General features: G+C 40.0%; 1 protein-coding gene across 1 annotated transcript; it reads right to left on the reverse strand.

Annotated features, from left to right (window-relative positions):
- Positions 1-299: 299 nt before the first annotated feature.
- Positions 300-25,318, reverse strand: utp11 (UTP11 small subunit processome component). The gene is made up of 8 exons (XM_087976872.1): positions 25,207-25,318; positions 18,743-18,804; positions 17,104-17,206; positions 15,759-15,872; positions 9,558-9,651; positions 4,176-4,306; positions 3,540-3,650; positions 300-662 (listed from the first exon to the last, which is right to left on the reverse strand). The coding sequence occupies exons 1-8, from the start codon at positions 25,267-25,269 to the stop codon at positions 579-581; spliced, it is 762 nt and encodes a 253-aa protein (XP_087832998.1). The 5' UTR covers positions 25,270-25,318; the 3' UTR covers positions 300-578.

The following is a 25,318-nucleotide window of genomic DNA, read 5'->3' on the forward strand; positions in this document are numbered from 1 at the left end:
TTCTTTCGGAGCGCCGCTCCTTCATCAACCAGCTGAAAGCTACTGTGCTTCCAATTAAAATTGTTGGACTATAACGTGGTGTTGTGTGATTTTTAAACTTTGTACACCCCAGTCCAACACCGGCATCTCCAAATCAGCACAAAAAAAAAATTTTTTTTAAAAACTAGTTATAACAATTTTTAAACTGTGCCTCTGCTGGAACTTAGGTCTCCCCATGTGTTCTTCTTATCCCCAAATGGTATCTTCAGGAGTGAAAGAGAACTTATTGGAGAAAAAAAAAATGCTTTTGTAACTTAATGTCACGTTGTTTCTTTATTCGAAGATTGACACCATTCTTCTAAACTGAATCTGAACACAATGTAAATTCTGACTCTTACTTTCCAGTGACCGATTAAGAGCACTAACAAAAAGCACATCACTTAAACTAAACCGCTCTCTTCACATTTATTTAATGCAACTGGGACAATAAAATCTTAAATGTTACAAAAAACATAAGAGTTTGCAACCAATCCTCTCAGAAAATCTGCATGAAAAGGGTAGCTCAACGGTTAATATTTTAACTGCCCATTGGAGAAATGTCAGCGTTTTCTCTTAAATTGGAATTTGTAAATGGCTGGAGAGTTTACAGTTTCCTTCTTCACCTTCACTTTCCTGGTCTTGTCCTGTTTAAAAAAAACCCATTTCAGGTTAAAAATTGATAGATGATATACACACAAAACAGGGAACACAACCAATTCAACAAGTGAATTCATTTGATTTTATGATGTTAATAAGATTTCATAAAGCACATCTAATCTATATTTGTTGCTTTTAGAAGGTAACAGCTACCCTGTAAAATACAGATCAGATTTATTCTCATCTGCCTAAAGGCTGCATTAAAATATCACACAAAGAAATTTTACACAATTGAATTAATTAGGAAAGGCAAAGCAAATTGAAGGCAAAATGTCAAAGTTACGAAACGTCAATTCATCTGATTAAACTTGCAATACCTTTCCCTCACAATTACACCTAAGAATACAATTATAGCTTTTTAAAAAAACTACCTATAAAACGTTCAAAAATAAGGCTCAGTTTCTAGTAACGTCCGATTAAGTACACTGGTGGGAAAACTGTTACAACACTCACTCACTTTCGAACCTTAAAGTAAATACCGTATAGCAAGGACATTTCTTACCTTTCATCTGTTGATGTCATACAGCACAGAAACTAACCCTTTGGTCCAACTCTTCAATGATGACCAAGTTTCTCAAATTAATCTAATTCCACTTATTTGCAGTTGGTCCATGTCCTTCTAAACTATTCCTATTCATGTACCTGTCCAAATGCCTTTTAAGTATTGTGTCTGCAAGATCTACCACTTCCTCTGGCAATTCATTCCATTTACAAACTACTGTGTGAAAATGTTGCTCTTCAGGTCCCTTTTAAATCTCTCTTCTCACCTTAAATATATGCCCCCTAATTTTCTCTATCCTATGGAAAAGACCTTTGCTAGTCACCTTAGATACCACTCATGATTTATACACTTCTACAAGGTCACCCTTCAACTTCCTCTGTTGCAATGGAAAAAGCCCCAGCCTATCCTTATAACTCTCACCCTCCAATACTAGTAACATTCTGGTAAATTTTTTCTGAACCCTCTCCAAATTAATAATATCCAATTTAACAATGATAGCAGGGCAACCAGAACTGGATATAGTATCCCAAAAGTGGCCACACCAACATCCTGTACAACCGCAACATGGCATCTCAACTCCTAAACTTAATGGTCTGAGCAATGGAGGCAAGTGTGCTAAATGTTGCCTTAATCACCAGGTAACTGTGATGCAACTTTCAAAGAACTACGTATCTTAATCCTTAGGCCTCTCTGTTAAACAACACTACCCTGGGCCCTAGCATTAACTGTATAAGTTCTGTCCTTGTTTATTTTACCAAAATGCAATACCTCACATTTATCCAAATTAAACTCCATCTGCCCACTGGATCAAGTGATCAAGATCTCTTTGTAATCTTGGATAACCTTCCACACAGTCGACTATACCAATTTTGGTGTCATCCATAAACTTAGTAACCATTCTTCCTAAATCTGCATCCAGATCGTTGAGATAAATGACAAACAACAGTGGACCCAGCACCAAATCTTGCTGCACATCACCAGTCACAGGCCTCCAATTTGAAATACAACCATCCACAACCCTGTCTCCAACCGTAAAACCAATTTTACATCCAACTGTCAAGCTCCCCTGAATCCAATGTGATCTAACTTAACTAATCAGTCTACCATGAGAAACCTTGTCAAAGGCTTTACTAAAGTCCATATAGATAACGTTTACCCACTTTACCCTCTTCAGTCTTTTTGATCCTAAGTAGAAGTGAGTACAGAGACAGAGAGGATGGTTTTGAAGTTAAAAAGAGCACATTAATTAGAAAAGGCAGGCAAAAGCAAGTTAGAGAATGAGATAATGCTGAAGAATTAAACTGCATTTATTTCAATGCAGATAAGGCAAATGAACTCAGGGTCTCAAATTAGACGTTAAAAAATAAACATATTTGTGATACGTTGGCGATACTGGTTGGGCCAGCATTTATTGGCTATACCTCGATATCCTTGAGAAGGTGGTGCTGCCTGCTTGAATGGCTGCAGTCAGACCCACAATACCATTAGGGTGAGAGTTCCATGATTTTGCCCCAGTGATACTGAAGGAATGGCAATTTACTTCCAAGTCGTGATGGTGTGCAGCTCAGAAGGGAATTTGCAGGTGGAAGTGATCCCATGTCCTTCTAGACAGCAGTGGTTATGCGTTTGGAAAGTTTTGCCTAATAAGCCTTGAAGAATTTCTGGAGGTCACCTTGCAGATGGTTACACACTGCTGCTATTTTGTTTATTTTTAAACAAAGACGTTAAGGGATATGGGCCCATGGCAGGAAACTGGAGTTAGGCTACAAATCTGTCAGGACTTCACTGACTGGTGGAATAGGCTTGAGGGGCTGAATGACTTATTCCTGTTCCTATGAGGGAGTGACTGCTTGAGGATTAGATTAGATTAGATTACTTACAGTGTGGAAACAGGATGTGGCGTCAATCAAATGGGCTGCTTTGTCCTGCATGTTGTACAGGCTGTTGAGTGTGGTTGGAGTGCACCCATCCAGGCAAGTGGAGAGTATTGTATCACATTCCCAACTTATGCTTTGTACATGGTGGACAGGTTTTCAAAATCAGATGATGAGTTTCGAGGCAAGGTTGTTAGATTTTGTAGCCACCATACTTGTACAACTCGTCCAGTTCACTTTCTGGTCATTGGTAATACCCCAGGATTTTGATAGTGGGGAATTCAGTGGTATCAGTGCTATTGAATGTCATCAGGTGCCAGTTAGATTCTCTCGTTAGAGATGGTCAACACTTAACATTTTACTTCAGTCTTGAAATTATAGAAATAGTTGTACTGATTAATAATGGTTTCCCCTGAATGCTGCGTACCAAATCTATAAAATCCACAATATATTAAACTATGGTAAAATTATGAACTCTATATACTTACCATGAGGTCTTTTCTGGTCTGTATTTTTTGGGCCACTACAAACAGTTGCTTCTCTCTCCCAATGTGCTGTTGCAGCAGATTATATTGGTTCTTTCTCTGTTGAGCAAGTTTCTGAAAAGGACAAATTACAAATCATTGAAAGAAGAAAGTGATACTCATTATTCAGGCAAATAACAGGGGAAATGCAAAAGAGAGAGAGGAAAGCTCTAGATTTATAATAATTAACTGCCAATTGTTCCTTCACTTAAAAAAAAATTGTTGCAGTAACACAGAATTCTATGAAGGAATATACTTTAACCTGCTTGAAGATCGAAAAATATGAACATTCAAGTTAGGAACAGGCTATTTAGTCCCTTGAGCATGTTTGATAGGCTTAATGAATGAACACCAACAATTTCTGTAATACTGTCTTTCAGAGTAAAAACAATGGTCTTGCAAAGTAAGTGCATGCGGTTTCTTACAGCTAGAACAATGACCTTGTGCAAGTTGACAGTCACAAGATTCAAATGACTGTCAGATTGTATAAACAGTAAAACAATCCCAATTAACTTTCTGAAATGGCAATAATACTTTCGTCAGCCTGTGTGACCACTCTCATTTTAGGTACATTTTCATCTGGACATCATTTCCTATTACCTTGAGATCCCGGAGACGTGTGGCTCCTTTAATTTTTTCCTTCTGTAAAGTTTCGATCGTTGGTCGATTGTATACCCGGTCTACAAGCTCTGGTACAGTATTGAGGCGTTTTGCCAAGTCAAATTGTTTAACTGTGCAAAATTTGAAAGAGATCTTCTTAAAAATATTATAACTGAGCAATCAATGATTAATGAGAACAAAACATCTACAAAGCTTGCAACTCCATCAATAAACGTTGTGAGCAATTTGAATTGTACAATTATATAAAGATCTGTCAGGGCTAGTGAGATGCCAGAAAGACCAAAGAAACCTCAGACACAATAATCATAGCTGTGTTCATTAGTACAGCTAGGACATGAACATGGGGCACCACAATTGGCTTTGTTTTATCAGCATGAAAGACAGATGGGGGAGTACAAGTTCGAGGAGGGTACAAGTTCAAAAGAAAAAGGCTTGCCAAAAATAATGCAGCCCTTGTAGAAACAGGTGCAAGTAATACGGTAAATGAAAATAAAGAAAAACCAGACGATGTGGCTTTGAGATGCAGTGGTGGTGACTCTATCCCTGGACCAGGAGACCCAAGTTCAAGTCCCATTTCCACTGGAGGTGTGTAATAACCTCTTCAAACAGGTTATTAGAAAAAAAAATGGGTCAAATAAAAATTTATTTTAAAAACATTAAGAAATACCAGACTTGTTACCTAATTACTTGCGTGTCTTTCTTCATAGTGGAAAAAGATAATATAGCTGACATTCCAGTGAAATAGATAGTAAATTGAGGACTGGAACTCATTAGCAAGAAAACATAAGGAAAACATAATGACACTAAAGACTGGCAAATCCCCAGAACTTGATAGCTTCTACTTCAGTAGCAGTGTTTACAGGAGGTGACAAGGTTCTCTCCCACCAGCTGGAGAGCTGCACCAGCTCTTTGAGAGAAAGCGAATTGAATTATATAACCAGACAGCAGCGGACCTGCCCCTGGGATCAAGGACCATGGGGTGGAAGCTCCAGTTGCTAAGGAAGCCTGCACGTTTGTAATGGTTCACTCAAGGCAGCTTCCCCTGCATTAATACAGGCAATGGTATGATCAGGCTTTTAACTGGACAATGAGTAGCAGCACATGAAGACCGTCCAATGACCTTCGAGCCATGGACATTTCTGCCATGGGCTTAATTGGGGTGGATTCAAGAGACAGTGAGGTCCTTGCCCTCACTCTCCTGCCCCATTCGACATCTCCCACTTCCAAATTTGCCACAGGGAAGGACATTAAATTCCATCTCAGGGATTTAGAGGAATTAGGCGAGAAAACAACAGGTTCTTTAACTGTAATGCACATTCAATTCAGGCTAGAAAAGTATAAATACAACTCCACTGTTTAAAAAAGGTGAGACCCCAAAACGAGGAAATCACAGACTCGACTCATTTAGGTGCTATTATGGAGATGTTACGACCCAGGATAGCAAGCCAAACCAAATCTCGCTTACTATCCCTGGATTTCCAACAGTGAAATAATAATATTTAAGGACCCTCAAAACTGCCCAATTATTCCAAACCAGAGAGCTTACAAATAAAAGACCTTCGACATCAACTTATTAAAACTGTAACTTTAGCAGGACAAAGCCAACTTTGTCAAAGCCAAGTAGTATGGGTATTTATGATTTAAACCCAATCTTCCTTGCTTATAACCACCATCCCACATACAAGCAGACATACACAGTTAAGGAATAAATTAAAAATAATTGGAATTTCCCAGTTCAATTAAAGTGTCAAATGATAGATGCCATGTCTTTATGTAATCCTTGGATAATGAGTCAATCAAAGACACAAACCTGTATATCTAATTTCAAAGACACTCGTGAATATGAACAGTTTCAGTAGACTTCTAGAACTATTTACTTATTCCTTACAGACTTGGATTATTTTCTCAGAATATTCAATAAGTGTCTAGAAAACTGAGTAAAAAATATCGAACCAGTCCCAAAGCTTCCAAAATCACCCTGCACCTGCCAAAACCAGTTTTTTCTTTTCTTTTTCGCAAAATCAATATTTTCTGTAGCTGGCTAGAGTCCTCCCTTGATTGACCAACCCAACATCCAACCAGTTTCCAGCCCTGGGCACAGCAACAATCAATGACATATTTTGAACAAAGTTAAAAATCACACAACACCAGGTTATAGTCCAACAGGTTGAATTGGAAGCACACTAGCTTTCGGAGCGACGCTCCTTCATCAGGTGATTGTGGAGGGCTTGATCGTAACACAGAATTTATAGCAAAAATTTGCAGTGTGATGTAACTGAAATTATACATTGAAAAATTGATTGTCTGTTAAGCCTTTCATCTGTTAGAATACATTGATAGTTTCACTTCTTTCATGTGTAAATCACAAAACCCTTTTTTTTTAAAAAGTTGCATTCTCGGGTTAGCTGTTAACAATGGCGATAGCTAGACAATATGTTGAAGGTGTTAGCCCCCTGTGTTCACTGTCTATGACCTGATGTTTAGATTGTTATCTCACTTTTTAGATTGGAATCAGAGTTTTACATAAATTTATGCAGTTTTTGAGCTCAGAGTTCTACATGAATGTATGTAGTTTTTGAGCAAAGTCCAATGTAACTCTGAAAGTAACGAAAAAATTCACCACACAAAATATGTGTGTGCATGTGGGTCTTTGTCTGTCTGTGTGTGTGTCTGTCTGGGGTGGGCGTTGTGAGTGTAAGAAAGTGTGTGTGTGTGCGTGCAGTGAGTGCAGAGTGTCTTAAGTCTGAGGGGGTGCATGTGTGGGAGTCTGTGTGTCTATAAGGGTGTGTGTGGGTGTCTGTGTCCGAATCATATTTTGAACAGTATTCCTTAGCTTAGTGAAGTCACCAACAGCAAACATCTGTATTTGTTTTCTTTTCTTTCAGAATAGACAGCTGTTAAAAATTCAACTTTTAGTTCCACCAAAAATATAAGAGAAAAATAAAGGAAAATTAGTAAGGGTCTCCACAGAGGAATTTACTGGAATTCACATTTCAGGACAGAATTACTTCAAGAAACTTTAGTCACTTGGAAAGGCAGCAGGGATTTGTAGATCATGTGACATTCCTAAGAAAATCAATAAGATAAACTAAAATTAAGAGTCATGGAATTAAAAAGAAATTATTGACTGGTTTAGGAGATTGCACAAATGAAAAGTCAAAATCCAGATAATGGGAGTGGGATTTGGAATTAGCATCCCATTAGGATCCCTTAATTATCATATTTGTTATCTAAGTCAATGATAATATGCATGTATCCAAGATTTCCAATGACACAAGAGAGGGGAATGTAATATTATAGGATGGAGTGAAAAATTATGAAGAGGCATTGATAACTTAAGTAATGGGCAAAACTATGACAGAAAAAATTCAGCACAGTTAAGTGTGGGCTCATTCATATTGGATCAAAACAAACTATCATTTCTTTTTAAATAAAAAAGGGAGCCAGTATTGCTTCAGCTATACAGAATTCCGGTTCAACAATGACTCAAACAATACTAAAGCGTGAGTCAATATTACTAAGCGTGATGATCCAAAAAAGAACTTAGGCAACATCAATATTGTGCAGGTCATTCTGGTTCTCTGCGTGCTTCGTCAACACGGGTTGGCTATAACGTGACTGACGAATTGTGGACCTTATCCAAACAATGCGAACTTTCTACTGAACTGTTATAGCGATTTTCTATTGCAATTTTCTACACTGATTTTTTACAGCGGTTTTCCATAGTGTAATTTTCTACAGCACAAGGTACACAGGAATGCAACTGTCACATTATAGCAGAATGACCTGTAAATACAAAAAATAGGCAGACAACTGTAACAGAAATGCAACTAGAATGCACAAACCATTCTTTCAGGGGTCTAAAACACAGGGATAACTCCATTTTTATGTGCCAGTATTTAGCATAATTTATGAAATGTTAGAAACTTACGTTGGTATTCTGAAGTCTTAATTGCAGGATTGGAGTGTACTTCCATCAAGGAACTCAAAATTAGCAGATAATTAAATGTTAAGTAACAACACAGAGGGCAAAATACACAACTTACCTTATATTTAATAGACACTACTATCATAGAATCCCTACAGTGTGGAAGCAAGCTATTCAGCCCAGCAAGTTCATACCAACCATCCGAACAGCATCCCATCCCGCTACTCTATCCCTGTAATCCTGCATTTCCCATAGCCAAACCAATCCAATCCAATCCATCTAACCTGCACTCCTTGGACTTTGGAATGAAACCAGAGTACTGGAGGACATGGGGAGAATGTGTGTGTGGAGGTTGCAGTTGCCCGAGGCTGGAATCAAACCTGGGTCCCTGGCACTGTGAGGCTGCAGTGCTAACTATCAAACCATGCCTGTAATCAGCCATGACAACTAAATTTCTAAAGCCTAAAAAACAAAACAGCTAGGATGCAATATTCCTTCTTTCCACTAATATTTTCAAATTTTGGTCTTCTAGAGGCAATGGACAATGGTGTTGGGCAGTGGAGCATTAATTCATTTTATATTTTAATCGCCATATAGTATTCTCTTCCAGATCAGACCAAGCAAACGGCAGAAACAGAAAAAGGTACCTCATATTGTTCCAACAAATAATCCTCTATTTCACCTTCACACCAGTCCTTATTAACTGCTACGCTTTGTTTCCATAACTACCAGTCACCTCCATCCTGATATTGTCAACAAGGCCTTGTAAATTAGCCACTCACAGCTGAACTGATCTACTCTGCTGAAGAACCAATTCTTTGAGAGCTGAAAGGCATTTTCTGCTTTCAAAGTACAATCTTCTTTCACATAAAGCGTTATTATTTTTAGCTTCCGAAAGCGGATTCAGATACTTGTGTAGAATTGTACAGAAAATTTCTCTGTTCACTTTTTTTTTCCTTCAGTTGAATGCTTTGGTCTAATTTTGAATGCAAAAGAAATATTGCTGTAGTCTGATAGGAATAGTTAAGTTGTCAAAATGGCTCAGAAAGGTTATATAGTGAGTACAATCACTGCACAAAGAAACTGACTCAGTCTTTGGACTGAGTTGACTCGGGTGATGTCAGCTGGCCTTGGTGCTCTTGGGTTAAGGAGTGGAAAAGAAAGCAGCCAGGGTTTATACTATTAATCACTTCCAAACACATCCTGTTGCCATTGCACAGAGGGAATGAAGTCATCACTGGGATTGATCATCGCGTACCTCCTCCAAATTTAGAGAATACTCACCGGTGCAGTATGTCACACAGAAATCAGCATACATTGAAGCAAACCAGGAAAAACAGTCCCAGCCTTTTGGGTAAGAGCTAAACGGTAAGAGGAATTTAACTGAAGTTTTTTTTTTAACAGATCTGAAAATACGTAATAAGATACAGTACCTTCCTTTTTAGAGTCGCAGAAGAAAATGTGCTTATTACTTGGTTTGCCGTTAGCTTCTAAAAGATGGAGTTCAGACTTGAGTCGTTCAATTTTCTGCAAGTGTATTGCAAATATATATTATCAAACCAATGCACAAGGACTTTCACAGCAGGCTTAACATTCCCTTTTGCACTGCCAGAATAAAACCTATTACTTAAATCTGTAAAAATGCATTTGATAACATAATATGTATTAAAGTACATGTTTGTTTCAATCTCTAAAACTAGAACATTGAACTGCTTGAAATCTTGGGGTCAATTTTAGGTTAATTACTGTCGGTGACACATGCTTGTGTTTTGGCCAGTGCTTGAAAACGTCTGAAGTACAAGCCAGAGAAAGTCAGCATAAAACACAGCCTTATGCTCCTAATTTATAAGTTTTGACACTTTGAAATGTGATGCCCTTCACGAGATAGGACATTGAGATAGCAAACAAAACGTATTCCATGAAAGCACCATGAACGTAGAAAATTTTCCAGATCTGAATTTTTTTTTTTTAAAAAAGGAACAGAACCAAAACTATCACGGAAGACCACAAAACCATTGTCAATTGTTGTAGAAATTCATTTGATGAACTCACCCCCTTTAGAGGATAAAATCTGTTATCCTTACCCATGTGGCATAGCACCATGGTTGACACTGAAATGCCCTCTTAAATGGCCTAGCAAATAACTTGGATCAAAGCATTATGGGCCTAAAAGGAATGAAACTGGACTGACCATGCTGCATCATCCAAGACAACATAAAACATATTTCTGAAAATCCATGAAAAGCCTTCCTTACTAACGTTTGGGACCTTGTGTCTAAACTGAAAGAATTCCTTCTCACACTGCACAACCATTCAGAGTGACACAGCATACTCACTGAATTACAGTTTACAGTCAAGATCCCAGACAGCACCATTGCCATCCCTGGATATGTCCTGTCCCATTGGCAGGACAGACCCACCAGAGTGGCAGCTTAGTGATATTTAGTCAGAAAGAAGCTGTCTCTTCAATTCACTCCAAACCCATGAAGCCTCAAGGCATCAAAGTCAAACATGGGCAAGGATCTATTGGAGGTTGAGGGGTGATCTTATTGAGGTTTGTAAAATCATGAGGGACAGAAAAGGTCAATAGCAAGGGTCTTTCCCCTAGGGTGTGATGTTCAAAACTAGGGGGGGCATACTTTTAAGGTGAGAGGAGAAAGGTTTAAAAATGACACGAGGGGCAACTTTTTGTTTTACACAGAATGGTTTGTATTTGAATTGAACTGCTACAGGAAGTGGTGGATGCAGGAAAGTTACAATATATAAAAGACATTTGGATTAGTACATGAATAGGAAAGGTTTGCAGGGATATGGCCAAATGCAGGCAAGTGGGATTAGTTTAGTTTGGGAACGTAGCTAGGTGTGGACTAGTTGGACTGAGGGGTCTGTTTCTATGCTGCATGACTATGACTTCATGAAACCTCTTGACTATCACAGATTAGTTGCCCCTCAGCTGATGAATCTGTACTCCTCCCTGTTGAATATAAACTGAAAGAAGGGTGGCATAAATACAAATGTAATCTGGACGATGTCCACTTCCACTCCAAAAGTGGCTCAGTAGCACCACTACTGATCCAATGTCCAAATCTTAAAGGATATAGCTGCTAGCCTGGGTCTGTAACAGGTAGCGAGTGAACCAAGAAAGAAAAACCCACATAACCACATCCTCACCAAGTTATCATAGAGGTGACCACTGCACAGCCTTTGGACACAAAGATCCATCTTCACATTGAGGAGACCTCTCATCATATTGTTACATGTGTTACATGACATGGATTTTGAACAAATCTAACAAAAAACTTGCCATCGATGAGGCACTGTAAAACAACATCAATACAAAAAGTGTACTCAACCACAATCTCTAACCTTTTGGTCATGCACACTTCCAACTCTGTCATGACCATCATGCTTCAGTCCTGTTTCACTGAACACTGCAGGAGGGCATGCCGGGAGCAGAAGGTGTTAATCTGGTGAATCTAGAATACAGGACTTCTTGCACGTGAAACAGCATAAGCAACAAGTTAAACCACCCTGCAAGAAATGGATCAGATCTAACCTCTGCATGACCTGTCACATCCAGCTGTGAATATGGTAAATAATTAAACTAGAATGCTGCACAAAAATTCTCAATGATCGAGAAACCCAGAACAGCAGTCCAAAGAACAAATATGTGCAACCTTCCTCAGCCCCAAGTTCCTCCAGCTTCACAGATGCTAGGCTTTAGCTACACAGTTTCAGCCTATTTAATATGGAGATATGGTTGAAGGAACTCAATACTGCAAAGATTATGGACTTGAAAAATATTTTGGCAATAGTAATAAAATTTATTTTCAGAGCTGGCCATGGTGTTAGCTAAGCTGTTCCGGTACAACAACAACACACTGGGATTCACTAAGGTCCCCACAACAAGTGGGAAAAGTGCAATCTGGCCAACTTTCTATCACACAAATTAACAGTTACTCAGCTGGATTGATCAGTTTTGGTTCCGTCAGGGTTACCCAGCTCCTCAATTCATTCTAACCTTGATCCTAATATGGACAGAAGAGCTAACCTCAACAAGTGAAATGAGAGTGACTATCCTTAAGAGTGAGTCAGCATTAGACCAAGTTTGACATTAAGGACACTTAGTAAAATTGAATTCAATAAAATTCAAGGGAAACATTTGCCACTAGTTGAAATCACACCTAACATGAAGAAAGATGGATGTAGTTGTTGGAGGTCAGTCACCTCAGCTCTAGGACATATCTGCTGCAGTTCCCCAGGGTATTGTCCTAGACTCAACCATCTTTAGCTGCTTCAATGATTCTCCTTCATCATACCTCAAAGATCAGCAAGGCGGCCTTTGTGTGGAGCCACAGGAGATGGGGTAGATACTGAACGAGTATTTTGCATCAGGGTTTACTGTGGAAAAGGACAAGGAAGATATAGAATGTCAGGAAATAGATGGTAACATCTTGAAAGTGTCCGGATGACAAAGGAGGAAGTGCTGGATGTCTTGAAATGCATAAAAGTGGATAAATCCTCAGGAATGATCAGGTGTACGTTAGAACTCTGTGGGAAGCCAGGGAAGTGATTGCTGGGCCCCTTGCTGAGATATTTGTATCATCGATAGTCACAGGTGAGATGCCGGAAGACTTGAGGTTGGCTAATGTGGTGCCACTATTTAAGAAAGGTGGTAAGGACAAGCCAGGGAACTATGGACCGGGAGCCTGATGTCGGTGGTGGGCAAGTTGTTGGAGGGAATCCCGAGGGACAGGATGTACATGTATTTGGAAAGACAAGAACTGATCAGGGATAGTCAACATGGCTTTGTGCGTGGGAAATCATGTGTCACAAACTTGATTGAGTTTTTTTGAAGATGTAACAAAGAGGATTAATGACGGCAGTGCGTTAGAGGTGATCTATATGTACTTCAGTAGGGTGTTTGATATGGTTCCCTATGGGAGACTGGTTAGATCTCACGGAATACAGGGAGAACTAGCCACTTGGATACAGAACTGGCTCAAAGGTAGAAGACAGAGGGTGGTGGTAGAGGGTTGTTTTTCAGACTGGAGGCCTATGACCAGTGGAGTGCCACAAGGATTGGTGATGGGTCCACTACTTTCTGTCATTTATATAAATGATTTGGATGTGAGTATAAGAGGTACAGTTAGCAAGTTTACAGATGACAGCAAAATTGGAGATGTAGTGGACAGCAAAGAGGGTAACCTCAGATTATAACTGGATCTTTATCAGATGGGCCAATGGGCTGAGAAGTGGCAGATGGAGTTTAATTCTGATAAATGTGAGGTGCTGCATTTTGGGAAAGCAAATCTTCGCAGGACGTATACACTTAATGGTAAGGTCCTAGGGAGTGTTGCTGAACAAAGACCTTGGAGTGCAGGTTCATAGCTCCTTGAAAGTAGAGTCGCAGGTAGATAGGATCATGAAGGTGGTGTTTGGTATGCTTTCCTTTATTGGTCAGAGTGGAAGGTCATGTTGCAGCTGTACAGGATATTGATTAGGCCATGTTTGGAATATTGTACGCAATTCTGGTGTCCTTCCTATTGGAAGGATGTTGTGAAACTTGAAAGGGTTCAGAATCCATTTACAAGGATGTTGCCAGGGTTTGAGGATTTCAGCTATAAGGAGAGGCTGAATTGGCTGGGGCTATTTTCTCTGGAGCGTCGGAGATTAGATTAGATGAAATTAGATTCCCTACAGTATGGAAACAGACCATTTGGCCCAACATGTCCACACCAACCCTCCAAAGAGTAACCCACCCAGACCTATTTCCCTCTGACTAATGCACCTAACACTATGGGCAATTTGGCATGGCCAAATCACGTGGCCTGCACATCTTTGGACTGCGGGAGAAAACCGGAGCACCTGGAGGAAACCCATGCAGACACGGGGAGAACGTGCAAACTCCTTACAGACAGTTACCCCAAAGCTGGAATCGAACCTGAGGCCCTGGTGCTATGAGGCAGCAGTGCTAACCACTATGCCACCATACCGCTCCTCCAAGGGGGTGGTGGGGTGGAGTGGCTGAGGGGTCTTATAGAGGTCTATAAAATATTGAGTAGCATGAATTGTATAAATAGTCAAAGTCTTTTCCTGATGGTGAGGGAGATCAGAACTAGAGGGCATAAGTTTAGGGTGAGAGGAGTAAGATATAAAAGAGACTTAGGGGAAACATTTTCATGCAGAGGGTGGTACGTGTATGGAATGAGCTGCCAGAGGATGTGGTGGAGGCTGGTACAATTACAACATTTAAAAGACATCTGGATGAGTATATGAATAGGAAGGGTTTGGAAGTAGGTAGGACTAGATTGGGTTGAGATATCTGGTCAGCATGGACAAGTTGGACCGAAGGGTCTGTTTCTGCACTGTACATCTCTATGACTATATGGTGGTGTTCGTCAATGATTGCATCAATACTTGCACTTCCTCAGATAATGAAATAGTTTGTCCATATGCAGTAAAAGCAGGACAATAACCAGATTTGGGCTATTAAAGCAAATAACATTCACACTGCACACACAAAAAAAATGCAATAAACATCTCCAGCAAGACAGAATCCAAATGTTTCCACTTGCTGTTCAACGGCATTTCTATTGTTACCTGGTGGTTATCAATGACCAGAGACTGAAACGGATGAGTGATACGTGACTACAAGAACAGGTCACAGGTTGGGAATTCTATGCACAAAGCAAAATGCTTTGGCCACATCATTTCTAATCGAACATTTGATGGCATAATTGCTCTCTAATGCACATTCTTTTCCTTCCCTTACAGATGCCCTCGTGCAATAAGTTCCATGGAGCCTTGCATAAAACCATGTCAATATAACTTACCAAGGCAACATTATAAAGGAGAAATTGACACATGCAATTGTAAAAGAGCAACTGGACCTACAAATTTTTCTTGTTTAATTGGCGGCATGGTGGCTCAGTGGCTAGCACTGCTGCTTCACAGCACCAGGGTCCCAGGTTCAATTCCAGCCTTGGGCGACTATCTGTGTGGAGTTTGCACATTCTCCCAGTGTCTGCGTGGGTTTCCTTCAGGTGCCCTGGCTTCCTCCCACAGTCCAAAGATGTGCAGGTCAGGTGAATTGGCCATGCTAAATTGCCCACGGTGCATTAAGTCAGAGGGAAATGAGTCGGGCAGGGGGGGCGTTACTCTTTGGAGGGTCGGTGTGGATTTGTTGGGCCGAAGGGCCTGTTTCCACACTGTAGGTAGTCTCATCTAATCAAAAATGGATTTCCCTGCACAATGAAGTATTTCAGCATCTGTACAAAAATACTCTAGTGCCACCTAATGGCCACTGTCACTACTACCACTAAATAAACAAACATTCTCTAAAAAGTGTACAGAACAGAATTGGCAAACGTACAGCAGTTAATCACTGAGAAGTTTTTGCGAAGGGCACAAAAACATTTTTGTTAAAGGTATAGTTTCCCCTCCTCTTCAAACCAAGGAATCGAAGAAGTAATACATTCATAACTGTGTGAACATCAAAGGTTGCATTGAATAATGCTGCAACAAATTACATTTTTTTTCTAAAACATCTACATCGGTATATTTTATTGAACTAGAGGGGGAAGTCTTTGGAAGCTATTGGCAAAGAGTGAAAACAATAATGATGAAGTCACCTTTGACTCTGCAACCCGTTTCATTTCCACATATTTAAGGTCTTGTGTTCGCATGATCTTCAGCTGTTCCTCTGTTACTTCCTCTCTCGGCTGCTTGATGACATGAACTCCATCCTAAACAGTAAACAGGTTAATATCCATAAACTCCACGCAGAAAGAGAACCGACACTATTTTATAGAACCGTTGAGAGTAACTGTCACGTACTTAGACAATGAAAGTACAATGAGTATTCAAAGGACAAATAAAAATACATTCCAGTGAAATAAAAGTGGCATCTATTTATTTGTTCGCAGATCATGCTCCTTTATAATGACTGCAATGTCCCATCACTGAAGACATCAGACTGGTAGATCACATCTAGTATCTGTTAATTCCTGAAACTGACTTAGAAGCAGAAGCAAGCCCACCAGTCAAGGAATATTTGTATAATACAGGTTAAGTAGTACATAATGTGCAGTTCCAGTTGTGGATTGTTCTGCAGTATTACACAACACCAACATGGCAGTGATGCCACATGAATGCATCAGTGTCCAGGATGTCAAGCAGCTTTCACTAATGTAAATAATCTAAATGAGTCTTTGAGTGATATACAGCACACAACGTACCGCATATTACAACATGCAAAGGAAGGGATATTGTACATGAGCACCATTTTCTTCAAACTAATCCCTGTGAACATTTACATATACAAAAAAAGGACTTGTAAAAAGTCATTTAATCTTTGTTCGCTTATATCAAGGGGAGTCATTCTGTCCAGAAATAAGATTATGGAAACAGCATGTCAAAAATACAATTATTTCAATATGGGTTATGCTGACAGGCTGGAACTGAATAATCTGACGATTGTGTTGAACACATTTAATTATTATGTACAATGAAAGGGATGCCATGAATGTCTATTTTGTTTGGAGGGAGTTACTGCCTGCTTTAGGAAGAATGTCAAGTACTGCTTGCAGGATTTATAGCTTTCACTGAAGAACCTTGGTGACCCACTTGGTTGGGATAGTGCACTAAAAAGTGTCATTAGTACTACAAGGTGACTTTGCAGACCATGTAAGACCAGTAGCTCAAACACATCTAGTATGTATGTTTTTAAAAAAGTACATTACTTTGAAACCATATTACAGCTCTAATGGTTCTTTCCAAAGATTAGGTATCAATCATATACAGTTGAAAGGAATGTGAGGCTGAATCAAAAAGACTTAGGATCATCTTTGCAATTCTGTTGAATGGAACATTAATTTCAAGGGATGTAGTTCAGGGTAATTTGAAAGTCACACCTTGCCCAATATACAAAAACTGTATCAGTGAAAAAATAAATCTGGCTTATATTACTAAACAAACCTCAAGTTTGGTGCTGGTCATTCGAAAGTAAAATTCATCTGGATTTTTGTCTAATGCCTTCTGTCGTAATGCCTTTAGAGTGTTCTGCTTGCGGTGATAATCCCTGAAATGTGCACAATCAAATGGTTTACCTTGAGATGAATTTTGGTATTATAAAAATAACAAGTCTGCAACAACACCAAGTTAGCTTAAATACGGCAGTTGAACAATCCTAGTCAAGAAAAATAAGCTATTCCACATCTGTCAAAAACTTACCTGATATGATGTAGAATGGTAATTATTAACAACTAATATATTAAATAATGCCTCATCAGAGAAGATTCATTTGACTCATGCGGGGAATGATGGGCTTATCTTATGAAGGAAGGTTGAGTTAGATAGGTCTAAATCCATTGGGGTTTAGAAGAATGAGAACTGATCTTATTGAAACAAATGTTGAAAGGGACTGTGGAGGGTGGAAGAGGGTGTTCCATCCTATGGGGGAGACTAACACTAGAACATAGTTAAAGAATAAGAGGCCTCTCCTTTAAAATGGAGATGAACAAGAGAAGGTTGGTAGAGTTTTGAAGATAGTGGTGACTAGGCCATTAAGTTTATTCAGAGTTAGATAGGTTCTTGATGGACAAGGGAGTCAAGGATTATGGGATGCAGACAAAGTGGAGCTGAGGCCACAACCAGATCGCCCATGATCTGACTAAAGGGTCTATCCAGCTCCTACCTTCCTTGAAGCATATTTCGAAAATGATAAAACAAAAAAGTGTAGACGTACAAAGGGAGAAAGTGAGGACTGCAGATGCTGGATATCAGAGTCAAAGAGTGTGATGCTGGAAAAGCACAGCCAGTCAGACAGCATTCAAGGAGCAGGAGAATTGACTTTTCCTTCATCAGGAACGTACAAAGGGATCTACATGTCCTTGTCAATAAGTGACTTAAGGCTACAAAGCAAATACTGCAAGCTATTAGAAAGGTTAATGGATATCACAAAAGGGTTTGAGCATAGCATTAATGAAGGCTTGCTTTGACTGCACCTTGGGAGTACTGTTTGCAATTTTGATCTACTTATATCAAGAAATATATTATTGCCATAGAGAGAGAAGTAAACCTCACTGGATTTGTCCCCAGGATGGCAGGAGTGTCCTGTGAAGTGCGATTGGGCAAACCAGGCATTTATTTGCTGAAGTTTTGAAGAATGAGGTGATCTTATTGAAACTTACAAAATATTTAATGGAATAGACTGAGTAGGCAATGCAGAATCAGGGGTATAAGTAAAAATAACGCAAGTTCCACTTAGCTATGAGATGTGGAGAAATCGTTTCACTCAGAAGGAATTCTCTACCACAGAAGGTTGTGGAATCTCAGTCTTTGAACATATTTAAAGGTACAGAGTAAGAGATGTCTGATTACAAGTAGTGCACAGGGTTATGGGGATGAGGTGGGTAAAGGTCTGACAGGCTGAATTGCCATTCCAATTCCTATTTTTGTAGGGCCTTGAGTATCTTGAAAAGGGTTGCAGATACAATCTATAGGTAAATTTGACATTCTGTAACCTTATTTGCAGAGTATTGGCTATTCAGTAGTATGCCCTCATAGCATTTCATTGAAGCCAAATGCCTTAAACTTCTGTTCATGAAATACTCACTGTGCACGTAGCTTGTAATCTTTCTTCTTCTCCAAGAGACCCAGTCGCTTTCGAAATCCAGGCTGTGCAAAATGAGTAAAAAGGATAATGTTACTGGAAAACATCAGGGTTGGAACGGTGCCCATAAAATAATTCATAGGCAATTTATTTTTAAATGCACATCTTCAATTGCATTGTTCACATTACATATGATACACCATTCTTCAGAAGGATATTAATGTTATGCCATATGCAGCACTAGGTATTGCCAGTCTGCTGCTAAGATGGGGCTATATGCCTTTAAAGACAAGTCTAACAAACAAGGAAAAATAGACTTGGGCCAGAAGTTAATTGATTAGTGAATTGAATATCCAGATTCTGAAACGCTTGGGAACTTTAGGTCTGTGAGTGAATTTTTTTAATCACAAAAGATTGCTTTTCACATCTGGAACCAAGCAAATACAAGTGGAAGTTTGCGGTGTTATTGCACCCAAACACTTGTACAATTGAGATGGAAAGCAAATAATCGGCATGAAGGATCAAGGAAATTCAGGTGCAAATGTGTCTCTCTTAGCAATTACGCTGTACCATTATTAATGATTCCACCCCAAAACCACCTTCCTGCCCATGGACTAAAAAGAGTCATCCATATGAATTTCCTTCAATTAACCAATTTGAAAGTGGATGCAAAGATATGTCCAGAGTTTTAAGCATAGCAGGGGAGACATTTCTTTGGCACTTTATAGTAATTGTTTTGAAAAGCATTTTTTAAAAAAAGCAAGTTAGAAGCAAATGTGGATGTTGGCAATGTGAAATAAAACCTGAAAATGCTGGAAATACTTAGCCGGCTAGACAGCACCTGCGGAAAGCAAAACCGGGATAACATTTCAGGTTGATCATTTTTAAGTAGGACTGCAAAAAGCTGGAGATGTAACAGGCTTTAAGCAAGTACTGAGAGTGAAAGTGATGCAGTAGGAAAGAAAACCAAACGCCTATGATCGGCTGGAAGGCGGGAGAAATTAATGACAAAGGGAATGATTGGTAGGCAACAGGAAATGGTGATTACACAGATCCGGTTTTGATACTTATAAATAGGAGATGTACAACAGAAATACCAATAATGACTGACAGCAATGGGGCAGAGATTAGAGAATTCAAATTCTGAAAGGTTATATGGTGTGAAATTGGAAGATGACATGCTCGCTGTTCCTCACAGTTCCATGGAGTTTCACCACAACCCTAGAGAAGGTCACAACATGAGATGAGAGTGGGGAACTGGACAAAGAATTAAAAAGACAAATCACAGAATCTCTTTGCAATTTAAGGAAAGGTGCTCTGCAAAGCGATCACCCAAACTGCAGTCTCCCAGGTGGACAGAAGACTGCACTATGAGCAGTGATTATAGTAAACTGAACTGCAAGTAGTAATCAGCTGTGGGTGGCAGGGGGTTTAGGGGTCTTGTATGAAGGATGAAGCAAAAAGGCTGGTATTTGAGGATGAAACAGGATACCCAAAGGGGAGGAGAATCTGCAAAGGTAGGTTTGTTCATACAGGTATCATGCTGAAGGTGGCAGAAATGATAGGAGGACAAGGGGAATCCTATTTTGGTTCTGGGATGGAGGAAAAAGTGAGATCAGAAGATTGTAATAAAACAGGCACAGGTGAAGGTCCTGCTAACTGCAGTGGTGACTAAAGCTCAGGAAAAACCCATACTGGAAGGGTTGTAATGTAAGGCATCGTCTGTTCTTATTCTGTATTCTCTCACTTGATAAGAATGGGTGTGACTTTGGAAATTAATTTCGTTAAAGTCATTACAAAAACAGAGAAAAGAAGAACAGGAGTAGACCATTCAACCCACTGAGCCAGCTCCACTATTCAATATGATCCTGGTTGATTGTTAACTCAGTACCCTGTAACTGCTTGTTCTTCAGATCGTTTGATCCCTTTAGCTCTAAGAACTAGATATGACTCTTTAAAAAAATAACTCAATGTTTTGGTCTCAACCGCTTCCTGTGGTAGAGAAGTCCCCAAGCTCACCACTCTCTGGGTGCAGAAATTTCTCCACATCTCAATTCTAAATGCTTACCCTGCATCCTGACACACTGACTTTCAGCATCTGGTGTACAAAGACAAACCAGGCCTCATTACACTTGCCTTTTCCAAATCTATCACCATTTAAACAATAATCTGCCTTCTCATTTCTGCTACTAAAATGAATAACCGTTGATTTAACCACATTTTACTGCATCTGCCATGCATTTGTCCACTCATTCAAATTGTCCAAACCACATGAATCTCTGCATCCTCACAGCTCACCAAGCTTTGAGTCATCTACAAACATGGAAATATTCATAGAATCCCTACAGTACAAAAGGCCATTAGGCCCATCAAATCCATACCGACAACCAAAGAGCATCCTGTCTGCCAATCAGTTGTCTATCCATGTCAGTGTACCTCCCTCAATTCCATGCACTTTAAGTTTACATGCCAAATTTTTGTGTGGAACATTATTGAAAGCTTTCAGAAAGTCCATGTAAATCACATCCACTGACTCCCCCTATCAACTTTATTAATCATACCTCAAAAAAGTACATGTTTGTCAAACATGATTTCCCATTACTAAATCCATGCAGACCCTAATAAATCTTGTCACTATTTCCGAGTGCTCTTTTATGAAATCTTTATCGTGGACTCCAGGACTTTCCCCACTGCTGGGGCCAGGCTAACCAGCCTGTAATTCCCTGTTTTATCTATTATACTTTTTTTTGAAAGTCGTGGGGTTATATTAGCTACCTTATAATCCAGAGGAACTGGTGCAGACTGGGTAGTGTGAGGTTTTCAATAACACTACTGAGTAGCAATGACAGCATTACACAATCTTTGGAAAGGTTCTTTTCCTCAGTCTGAGAACATTTTGCTCCATCCACTATGAAATAAAACAGATCGGTTTTTAATTGGAATCTGGAATATCATATCATTGCTTTGGTTACAGTGTACCACAGAAATCAGCTGTCATCATGTTTGTAGTGCAGACACTAAATCTAAATTAGTCCCAGAATACAATGCACTGAAGGAAAAATGATTGCTTTAATACAGCTAGCAGTGAAGCAGCTGCACAAAACAGACAATGCGCATTATACAGATAACTCCACCTTTCTTTTTTAAAATCAATGGGACAAATAAAAACTGGGTAACCTGTATCAAACAGTCAATCAATTGCTGCTAGGTTTTCACTTGTGCAAAAATTGAACGAGACATATAAACTTGACATAAGTGAATTGTTGAGAAAAAGCCACACTGCAGGTGATTCCATCTTTTGGATAAGGTCACAGAGTCAAACAGCACAGGAACAGGCCCTTCAGTCCAACTCATCCATGCTGTATAGGTTTTGCAAAACAAAGTAGCCCCACTTGTTTGGCCCATATCCCTTTAAACCTTTCCTATTCATGTACCTGTCCAAATGTCTTTTAAATGATGTAATTGTATCTGCATCCGCTGGCAGTTCATTCCACATACAAACCACTTTGTGTGAAAAGGTTGCCCCTCAGGTCCCTTTTAAATCTTTCCCCTCTCACCTTAAACCTACACTCTCTAGTTTTGAACTCCCCTACCCTCAGAAAAGACGTTTGCCATTCACCTTATCAATGCCTCCTGTGATTTTATTAACCTCTATATGCTCAACAGCCAACCTCATATACTGCAGGGAAAAAAGTCCTAGCTTATCCAGACTCTCTATGACTCAAATACTCCACTGCAACATCCTTGTAAGTCTTTTCTGCACCCTTTCCAATTTAATAACATCCTGCCTATATCAGGACAATCAGAATTACTGTATGTAGTAGTGCAAAAGTGACCTCACTGATTCTCCACATGCCACTCAGGTTGATGTTAAAGAGCCCAAGTCATTATTCAGAGAGCGTTTTCCTGGTCATATTTTGTCACCATTTATAATATGGAGAAAGCACACTATCTGGTCTAATTTTACCCATCTCTTGCTGTTTGCGGAATTTTGCTGTCTACAAACTGACCAAGCTCGCTCCCCATTTTTCTAAAGTACCCCATTATTTGTAAACTCTTTGGGATGCTCAGTGGTCAAGAAAGGCACAATATCAATACAAGTGCTTCCTTTTCTATGTGATCATGGTCAAGAGAGGTGAGAATTTTGCATTTTCTTTGGGCGGCACGGTGGCACAGTGGTTAGCACTGCTGCCTCACAGCGCCAGAGACCTGGGTTCAATTCCGCCTCAGGCGACTGACTGTGTGGAGTTTGCACGTTCTCCCCGTGTCTGCGTGGGTTTCCTCCGGGTGCTCCGGTTTCCTCCCACCATCCAAAGATGTGCAGGGTCAGGTGAATTGGCCATGCTAAATTGCCCGTAGTGTTAGGTAAGGGGTAAATGTAGGGGTATGGGTGGGTTTCGCTTCGGCGGGGCGGTGTGGACTTGTTGGGCCGAAGGGCCTGTTTCCACACTGTAATCTAATCTAATCTAATCTAATTATTTATGATCACTGCACTACTTCTGAAACACTAATACCTATGTTTGGACAGTAAATTGCATGGCAGTTCATAACAGGTGACCAAAACAATAAACAGAAGTAAACAGATGATTTGAACTTGGTGAAGGTACACAGTTGGGGTAGAGTGGTAGCTCTGGCCAGTATATCCTGACCAGAAAAGATGAAAGCTGGCCACATCAGACCCTTTACTCCAATACAATACAGGAAGATATTCTGATCCTGCTGTCTTTACTAGCTTTCTTTAAAAAAAAATCATTCATGGCGTGTGGGTGGTGCTGTCTGGGTCAGCATTTGCTGCTTTTCCTTAATTGCCCTTGAGTGACTTGCTAAGCCATTTCAGAGGTCACATTGCTGTGGGTCTACAGTCACATGTAGGCCAGGCCACGTAAAGACGACTAATTCCAAAATGCTAGGCAAATTCATTTGGAGAGAGAAACAGAATTAACATGGTAAGTCTGCAATGACTCTTCTTCAGAAACCACTTCCCTCTGAGTTTCTCCAGCATTTTCTGTGTCTGCTTCAACATCCAGGATCCACATTATTTTGCTTTTATAAAGGTGACATTTCCTCTCCGAAGAACATTAGTGAGCCAGATTTTTAAAATGACAATTGACAATGTTACAGGGCTGCTATCAGATTGGCTCTTAATTCCAGATATTTTTAATTGAATTTGGACACTACCATATGCCACGATGGGCTTTGAAATTTTGTCCCCAGAGCATTTTGCTGGGTCTCTGGATCACTACCTGACCACCACTACTGGTTAACCTTCCTCACCTATAAAACATAGGTGCAAAAGAAGGCCATTCATCCCATTAAGTCAGCTCCTCCATTCACTGTAATCATGGCTAATTTGATAATCCTCAACTCACTTTTCAACCTTCACCCCATATGCCCCGATTCCCTTACTGAACAGATTGAATATAATTAGTGACCTGATCTCTCAACAACCCACTGTGGTAAAGAATTCCACAGATTCACCAACTTCTGAAGGATGATGTGTCTTAAATGTGTAGTCTCACATTTTCAGATTTTGCCCTCTTGCTCTAGTTGCTCACAAGGGGAAACAATGTTTCTGCATCTAACCTATCAAATCCTATCAGAATTTTGTATGTTTCAATAAGGTTGTCTCATTCTTATAAATTCCCCTTAATTTACTCAACCTCTCTTCTTAAGGCAGTCCTTCCATGCCCACTGTCAACCTATTGACATTCTCTGTGACAGACTGCCTCCAATCCCAGTATATGTTTCCTTAGATGAGGGGCACAAAGCTAGTCACATTATTCCAGCTGTGGTCTGACAAGTGCCTTGTGTAGTTTTAACAAAGCCTCCTTACTTTTATATCCCAATCCCTTTGAAATAAAAGCCAACATTACATTTGTTTTCTACATTATCATTGAACTTGGAAGCCAGTTTTGAGAGATTCATGGTCAAGAACTGCCAAATCTACTTTGAAGATGTGTGCAGTATTTGTCTGTTGAAACAATATTTAGGCCCTCTACTCTTCCTGCCAACACACGTTTTCTCCCATTGTATCCCACATGCCAAGTTTTAGCACTCACACAATTTGGCTACACCCCTCTGCAAACTTTGTCAATCCTCATCGCTTTTTTTTTGGTGCCACTCCTCAATTGTTTCCCCACCTGAACATTCACTTTTGCATTCTAGTCATTAACATAAATTGTCAACAGTTGTGGCACCAGGACTGATCCCTGTGGCACTCCACTCGTTACAGAGTGTCATTTTGAAAATGCCTCCCCCTCCCTCCCTTCCTTCCTTACTTATCCCAGCTCTGTAGTTACCTAATCCTCTATCCATGTTCATGCCCTCCCTCCAACACCATGGCCATTCCCATCACCTTCCTGCAATGGGTTTGCTCTCCTTTTGTAAGTTCCCATTCGCAAGCCGCTCTATTTCCAGCAGTGACATTTTGGCAGACACTGATTTCTGCCCCCCCTCCGGGCACCTACCTGACTCCGCTCCTGGTGACTACGCTGCACCGACTTCTGCGCTTTACGGAAAACCGCCGCCATCTTCACCCTCGTGTCCGACGGAGATCCCGACCGGCCGACACGCTACTTC

The sequence above is a fragment of the Chiloscyllium plagiosum genome, unplaced genomic scaffold, assembly GCF_037043375.1.
Source record: "Chiloscyllium plagiosum isolate Xiang-an unplaced genomic scaffold, Cpla_swu_hap1 HiC_scaffold_30, whole genome shotgun sequence".
In the NCBI taxonomy this organism is placed as follows: Eukaryota; Metazoa; Chordata; class Chondrichthyes; order Orectolobiformes; family Hemiscylliidae; genus Chiloscyllium; species Chiloscyllium plagiosum.